Genomic DNA, 8,658 nt, shown 5'->3' with positions numbered 1-8,658 from the left:
GGGTGTCAGTTTCTCCAACTTTGGTTGAACCGAGTGTGGCTACGCCCGGTCCTTGCGAAGGTTAAATCAGCACCAACTTGATAAACTATCGTTGTGGTTTTGATGCGTAGGTAAGAATGGTTCTTGCTAAGCCCAGTAGCAGCCACGTAAAACTTGCAACAACAAAGTAGAGGACGTCTAACTTGTTTTTGCAGGGCATATTGTGATGCGATATGGTCAAGACATGATGCTAAATTTTATTGTATGAGATGATCATGTTTTGTAACCGAGTTATCGGCAACTGGCAGGAGCCATATGGTTGTCGCTTTATTGTATGCAATGCAATCGCCCTGTAATGCTTTACTTTATCACTAAGCGGTTGCGATAGTCGTAGAAGCATAAGATTGGCGAGACGACAACGATGCTACGATGGAGATCAAGGTGTCGCGCTGGTGACGATGGTGATCATGACGGTGCTTCGGAGATGGAGATCACAAGCACAAGATGATGATGGCCATATCATATCACTTATATTGATTGCATGTGATGTTTATCTTTTATGCATCTTATCTTGCTTTGATTGACGACAGCATTATAAGATGATCTCTCACTAAATTTCAAGATAAAAGTGTTCTCCCTGAGTATGCACCGTTGCCAAAGTTCGTCGTGCCCAGACACCACGTGATGATCAGGTGTGATAAGCTCTATGTCCATCTACAACGGGTGCAAGCCAGTTTTGCACATGTAGAATACTCAGGTTAAACTTGACGAGCCTAGCATATGCAGATATGGCCTCGGAGCACTGAGACCGAAAGGTCGAGCGTGAATCATATAGTAGATATGATCAACATAGTGATGTTCACCATTGAAAACTACTCCATTTCACGTGATGATCGGTTATGATTTAGTTGATTTGGATCACGTGATCACTTAGATGATTAGAGGGATGTCTATCTAAGTGGGAGTTCTTAAGTAATATGATTAATTGAACTTAAATTTATCATGAACTTAGTACCTGATAGTATCTTGCTTGTCTATGTTGATTGTAGATAGATGGCCCGTGATGTTGTTCCGTTAAATTTTAATGCGTTCCTTGAGAAAGCAAAGCTGAAAGATGATGGTATCAATTACACGGATTGGGTCCGTAACTTGAGGATTATCCTCATTGCTGCACAGAAGAATTACGTCCTGGAAGCACCGCTGGGTGCCAGGCCTGCTGCAGATGCAACTGACGACGTTAAGAACGTCTGGCAAAGCAAAGCTGATGACTACTCAATAGTTCAGTGTCCCATGCTTTACGGCTTAGAACCGGGACTTCAATGACACCGAACGGCCGGCAGGCCCGGTCCTGATGGGGGGCAGGGGGGCGACCGCCCCGGGCCCCCAGAACAGAGGGGCCCCAGGTACATGCACTTAATATAGATTAAGCCTGTTAGAGAAGAAAAATAATGCAATGTTGTATGTGTTGTCGTGTTGAACCTGGCCTGGTCAAAATAGCAATTGGATATAACTGAACGTCCAAGATTCCAGCCCCCATCACGCGCGTACGAGTTGCACGACGCTCGCAGATGGCACGGGACAGAATGATTTCTCGCCTGATTGGTCTGATTGCCTTCTGTTTTACCTAATCCCAGATCACCTAGCGACGCCATCGCCTTTGACAACCGCATGGACTTATCCCTAAGCTTGACTCCATCACCTCTCGTCCTCGTAGAGCCTGCAGCCGCTGCGGCCGCTAGGAACAGATCAAACAGCAGCGAGGAGGGCACGGGAACGGCCAGTGGCAATCGGCAGTCTCCGCTGTCCACGCGGCCACACACGAATCCAGCAGAAAAGGTAGGCTACAAGCCTATGCCTTAGTGATTTCTACAAAGTTACAGATCATAACCGTGTTATGATTATTACAACAGGACATTGACGATCATCGACTGACTGGACACTGTTAAGTGACATATTATTGGGCTTTATGCACTTGTAATTTGTGAGCGCTCGACTTTACAATCGGTAAGATTTTATTAACTGATTTAGTATTTTTGTATGTTCCAGCTAGTTTTGAATTACCAATTATTTCTTTAAATTTCAGCACCTCATGTCACCTAGTAAAAGGCATTCATCCAGAAACTACAATTACTAGATGAGATTGATAATGATGCATCGCAGAATGTTGTAAGAAATTTCTAAGATGTGCATATGTAATTTGATATGAGTACTGCCTTTCAGTGCACATGAAATAATGTTTGATACATCTCATATATAGACATATTGGTTATTATGTCCCTGTTAATACTAAAGAGCCCCGGGTTCTAGATTCGCCCCGGGCCCCCGAAAACTCAGGACCGGCCCTGACGGCCGGCGTCGGAGCAGCCATAACAGGAGATGGTGGCAATGCGTGCGACGCCACGGTGTCCGACTGCGTGGTGTTGGATGAACCAGACGAGGACGGACCGGGCGATTGTGTGACGGAAGTGCTTCGTTCCTTTCCCTTGCCACGTTCTATCCCATCGTGTGGACTTGACGCGTGTGACGCATGGAGTACCTTCGATCATATCTCTTTTTTCATCTTGAGCCTGTAACATTTTTCACGCGTGTTTTCTTAAGAGGTTAGCACTTTGACCGGGCCATGTGGGTTGTACGTGTCCTGCGTTGCGATTTCACATATATTTTTCTTGTCTCTCTCGAAGCCTCGAGTCCAATCCCGTGTCACCGCTGCGCCACCCTTTCCTAATATCTAATATAAAAGGGCATCAGACGGACTCTCTTCTCATCTCTCTGTGCCCCCTCCCGCCGCATCCCCATCCCCTTGTCTTCTTTGCGGATGCGCTCGCTTTGGCTAGGCTAGGGTCGTTGCCGAGGCGTGGAGGCGCCCCAGTTCCCCATCTCCCCGCCTCAGTGATGGAGAGGTGCGAGATGGATGTGGGGAGGAGCGGGCATGGTGCAGTCTGCAGTGGCCCAAGGAGACGTTGGCCTGGCAGCGGCGGCGGGAGCGGTTGGAGGCGACCACGGGCATCCAGTCGTCACGGCAAGGGGCCGGTGATGTGGCTGCTCAAGGTCCGGTTCATCTTGGATGTCACGGAGGTAACCCATATCCGAGCAGTACTTTACTCCAATCGCATGACACGCTGCTCCCACCTGTGAGGCTAAATCCCCATATTATCCATCCAAATCGGTCGTGTTCTCTGAATGATGTGTTGTGAGCTTCATGGTTGGGTGCAGACTCCTGCTTAAAGTTTACAATCGAACACAGTTTCCGGGATGGATGAGTGGTGTGCCTAATTTGTTTCTGAAAATTCCAAGGTTTCTATGTGGTTTCAGTAAAAAAAATTGATTGGGATAAGTTTGATTGATCTGATGATTCTGTTGTTTCTTACTGTCAAGAAAAAGTTGATCTCATGTTGTTTATATTTTATTATATGGGATTTATTTTGTAGGACAGAATTTTGCAGTGATTGAGTGGTAAGAACCGACAATTAATCGACTTAATTAATTACATATTTAGTGTTTGCATTATATATCAGTTCAGTTTTTATGCAAAATATGGCTACTCTGACCACTCCATGCCATGGGTACGTGCAGCCTTGCCTCATTGGACATGTTCCGCGTGCCCGGTGCCTGCCTGTGCGAGCAGGCGTCGACGGGGCAGAAGGCGGCCCTGTACACTGGTTTGTTCCTGCTCTACCTGAATTTCGAAAAATTAACTTTTCACGAGTTCTTCAAGTTCAGTAGAGTTAGTCTATGGATTTCTTTTTCTAGCATTAACTTCTACTTGTGTTTATTCGACGCAAGATTTGTAGAGCCATGGATGCAAGAAAATAAATTTGGGTCCGGTATTCCAATATGAGTCATTTTGAGAAGTGAAAAATGAAGACCTTTAATTGCAAACCAGCAAACAGAACAAGAAATAAAATTTTATTGATCCCAAATGACAACGCATCTGCTCTCTGTTTCTACAAGTTCATTTCATTCTACAAGCTTCTCCAATAATTACCTATAATTTTTTATATATAGCATTACCAATCGTCTGAACTATTGCTTGTGAACATTGCAGGCAACGCTTCCTGCACTTGAAAAACCTCGGACAGTGAAGAACATGGGAGTGCAAGGACACATTCTGTATTCTTGATATAATGGTAGGAAGTACTATGTAAATAGTGTTTTTGTAGTGACACTGACAAAGCTTATGCATGAGATAGAGCTTGGTTGTACATTACTTTGCAGGTTTCAAGCCTTTTGATGGAAGCTCCTGTATCTTCCTAGCAAGGCTGATGGACTCTGGTGCTTGGTGAATGTTGCCCAGCCCTAGACGTCTTCTTAAGTTTTGCATAAATACATCATCTGGGCTAATCAATTTATATGAAAACAAATCAGTAGTGATTTCGTCAAATATATGGGTTATTTTGATGACAGTTTGCTTCTCTCCCTAGCTGATCAAATCAACTATTTTAATCTCATTGAACAGCTAGATGAATTGAGGTACTAATTAAATTAATATGCCCCCACCAATTTATTATGTACTAATTGAATTAATATGCTCTCACAGGTTTATTAGGTGATAACTAAAACGAACATTCTTTGGCTGACATTTGAAGTAAGATTTAAAACAACCTACAGAACAAACTGGAGAGGGTACACATCAGATGGCTCCCTCCCATGGAGAATGAACTGAAGAGTAATATTGATGGCACATTCCACCCTGAACCGAACGCTGGCGGTTGGGGTGCAGTCATCAGGAATCATAAAGGAGAGGTAAAAGTATGTGGAGCACTTACATGGAGATCAGGCTGTTATATGGGGTGCCTAGCTAGGAATGGATAAAGGAGCCAGACCTATTGGCCTTGAAACAGATTCAGTGCTGCTGAAGAAGGGGGTAAACAATGATGAATGTGGCCTCTCTGCTCTCTACCTAGGCTTAGAAGAGGAGATCAAGGAATATCTGAAGCAAAACTTTGAAGTGTGTCGTTTTACTTCTCCTAAGAGGAACTGTAATAAAGCAGGCCATTGTTTCGCTAGCTATGGTTGTACCTTAAGCATGTATGATCATCTTCAAACAGATCATGTAATTCCACTTGTATCGGACCTGGTGGCGACTCTTCTCTAATTTCTGCATACGTCTCCCCTAGATATGGACCACCCTGCTTTTGCATTATCTGTTTTCAAACAACAAGAAACTTAGTTTTCTAAATTCATAGAACTAATATGCCAGTTAGAATGCGCGAGTATATGCGCCCTTTGCTTTTAAATAATAAGTTGTGTAAAAGAAACTGACGTGTAAAGCTTGATCATTCTAATTTGTGTACATATGTACATTATTGAGAGGATGATCTAAGGTAATGAAGCGTAAGGGGATTAAGTAAAGTTTTATTTAGTAGTTGTGATCTGTGATAGATGATAAAAATGACAATTGCTCATGCATTGTTTTTTTAACAAGATTCGCATTATGTCATCATTTTGACATTCTGCTTCAGTATATGTCCATGCAGATAGAACGAGCATCTGGCTGATGAAACTGCTTGGCTAGCGGGTATTCTAAGTTATTGTATTAAGATCAGATAGTTTCCTTTTCAGTTCTATACGCACATGCACATAGGTGTGTGCCAGTATTGGATCAACATTTCATTGAACATTCTATTTGCAAGATATATGCTCATGTGATAATTGTTTGAAACTACTAACACAGTGTTTGTCAATCTAATTATATGTTGTTGTCTAATCTCATCCTCCAACGAGCACAACATAAGAAAATGAGCAGGCCTTCAGGCGTTAATGGGCCATTTCTGTCGATGGGCTCTGGCCCAAGTAATCTCAGCCCAGTATAGATGATTTATTTTTCTGGTTTTAGCTACTGCACTGGACTCTCTAATAGGTTGCCGTGGGTATTTTGGACTAAAATATTTCTGGCATTTTTCTGTCTTCCAGTACATTTTAAGTTATTTTCTGAAAAAAGGACATTTTAAGTTTATATTTTATGTTTTTGCACTGTTTTATATATAAATTGCCGAAAATACCATATACTAAAATTGTCATTTTTTTGCATTGAATTAAACCAATGTGATATTTTATTCAGGTTTTATGATGTGTTAATTAAATTTTATGTTTAATTTGAGGATTATATGACTTCAAATTTAATTTTGAAGAATTTCGTATTATTTTTATTAGTCATTACATGAGCTTGCACAAGCTCTTTACCGCTTCGTCGCTAACACTTATCTGGAAGGTGGCCATGAAAATGATTGGAATCATAAAACATCACCAGATTAGCAAATTTGGTCCTTACTATTGAAATGCAGTTACCACTGTATGAAATGTATCTCTTGTTTTATGTAATAAAATCTCGCATTTCAAGATGCCTTATCACCTATCCTAGCTTAACTCCACTATACGATATCCATCCAAATTCTCCATCACTTACCATGGTAATTCTACATCCAGTACCACTATCACTACATGATTTAAATCACTTATGTACCAACCAGATGTACCCTTTCCTTTCCTTGTATGAACTATTTTGCAATGAGTCAAGTCTTGGGCCGAGTTACCAAGAATTACAAAGAAACTAAATAGCTTATAAATTCATGTGGCGCGGCGTGCCGCCGCGCACTACCCGCTAGTATCCAACAAAGAGGAAGCAAAATCTCTTACGTAATCAACCTGTGCTACTGGCTGGGAATGAGACAGAGGGATAGGTGTAGTTACGGGTTGAATGGGTGTTGTTAGAATTGAGTTAGCAAATGGGAAGACATGTTCATTGAAGATGACATCGCGTGAGATATAGACCCGACCTGTGGATCGATCCAAACATTTATAACCCTTGTGCATGCTACTATATCCGAGAAAAACACATTGGCGAGACCGAAAATCAAGTTTATGATTGTTGTACGGTCTCGGGTTAGGCCAACACGCGCAGCCAAAAACACGTAGACGAGAATAATCGGGCTTTTCATGGAATAGCATGGCAACGGGTGTGAAGTTTTGAATGGTGCCGCTCGGCATGCGATTGATGAGGTAGCAGGCAGTGAGGAAAGCTTCATCCCAAAAACGAAGGGGAAGCGATGAGTGTGCAAGTAGGGCAATGCCTGTTTCGACTATGTGTCGGTGCTTTCGTTCTGCGATGCCATTTTGCTGGGAGGTGTGCGGGCAAGTAACACGGTGAGCGATGCCGACACGAAAAAAATATCGATGGAGGCGACGATATTCACCCCCCCCCCCCAGTCTGACTGCACCGCGTGAATTTTGGTGTTAAGAAGTCGCTCAACATGGTTTTGAAAAACATAAAATATGTTTTCAACATCAGATTTTCGCTTAATCAGATAAATCCAAGTAAAGCGACTAAAATCATCCAAGAAACTCACGTAATACTTAAATCCGCCAACAGAAGTACGAGCCGGCCCCCACACATCGGTGTGAACTAGCTCAAGCGGAGAGTTGGTTACATGAGAGGAATTATTATACGGAAGTTGATGAACTTTACCACGTTGGCAAGCATCACATACTAAAGACTCACGAGACGGTGCACAAGCAAGTTTATTCAACCTAATGACGGAATCGACGATGCTAGATGAAGGATGGCCGAGCCTCTTGTGCCAATGATCAGAGGTGAGCTTGACAACGGAGAGGACGTGCCGACTGGACTGCCCGAACGATGAAGACACATGGGAGCTTGGCACCGGGTAGAGACCGCTGTGGCTCCTACCTTGCAGAAGGACCCTCCTCGTGACTTGATCCTTCACACGAAAAAAGTCAGGATACATCTCGGCAAAAGCACGGTTATCAGAAACAAGTTTATGAGTTGAAATAAGATGTTTGTGCAAGCCTGGAACGTGAAGGACATTTTTTAGGTGGTGGGGTTTGTGTGAGCCAGTAAGCATAGATTGACCAACGTGAGAGATTTGCAAACCTGCTCCGTTGGCTACATGGACCTTATCCTTGCTGTTGTAGCGATCATGGACAGTGAGGCGATCAAGGTCGCTGGTGAGGTGATTCGTTGCTCCAGAGTCGAGGTACCAGTTGGTGTCGACGGAATAGCCGCCATGGCCGCCGGTGTTGGCAGGGTTGCCGAAGCGCTCGGTGTTGCCGGCGTTTCTGGCGTTGCCGAAGCGCTCGCGGTTATCCTCAGCCTGATACGCATGGTTGAAACGTTGCCTACACCTCAATGCATCATGCCCATACTTCTGGCAGACTTGGCAGGTGGGTTTGTTGCGGCTGCGGCCTCCACGGCCACGGCCCTGCCCCTGGCCACCACGACCTCCACCGCGAGCTGCTGCATTGGCGGAGAAGATCTCGCCGATTGAAGTCTGCTGCTCAAGACGAAGCTCGACGCTAAGCAAATACGCATAGAAACTAGCGAGGCTCACTGCCTCATCACGCGCCGTGATTGAAGCAACAAGGGGCTCATATTCTGAGCCCAGACCAGCGAGCATGTAGCCGAGAACCTCCTCATCGGAGATGGGCTTGCCAACGGACGCCATAGCATGGGCGTAGCCCTTCATCTTGTTGTAGTATGCAGCAGCAGATAGGTCCTTCTTCTTCTGGTTGGAGAGCATGTAGCGGATTTGCATCACGCGTGCACGATTTTGCGAGGAAAACATCGTGTGCAGCGCATCCCAGACGACGCGAGAGGTGTGGAGCTGGGTCAATTACCCGATGATGTCCTCAGTCATGGAGGATAGCAGGGCGATGAGGACC

The 8,658-nt window shown here is 44.3% G+C and overlaps 1 protein-coding gene and 1 pseudogene across 1 annotated transcript; one reads left to right on the top strand and one right to left on the bottom strand.

The window, feature by feature from the left end:
- The first annotated feature begins 2,756 nt into the window (after positions 1-2,756).
- On the top strand, positions 2,757-5,051 carry LOC119359276. The gene is made up of 3 exons (XM_037625543.1): positions 2,757-3,054; positions 3,553-3,638; positions 4,025-5,051. The coding sequence occupies exons 1-3, from the start codon at positions 2,872-2,874 to the stop codon at positions 4,059-4,061; spliced, it is 306 nt and encodes a 101-aa protein (XP_037481440.1). The 5' UTR covers positions 2,757-2,871; the 3' UTR covers positions 4,062-5,051.
- A 3,233-nt stretch (positions 5,052-8,284) lies between these two features.
- LOC119359927 lies at positions 8,285-8,421 on the bottom strand (annotated as a pseudogene).
- Positions 8,422-8,658: the final 237 nt, after the last annotated feature.

Source organism: Triticum dicoccoides, chromosome 2A (assembly GCF_002162155.2).
Source record: "Triticum dicoccoides isolate Atlit2015 ecotype Zavitan chromosome 2A, WEW_v2.0, whole genome shotgun sequence".
Lineage (NCBI taxonomy): Eukaryota > Viridiplantae > Streptophyta > Magnoliopsida > Poales > Poaceae > Triticum > Triticum dicoccoides.
Note: the sequence above shows the minus strand (reverse complement) of the source record. Positions and strands in the feature narration are given on the sequence as shown.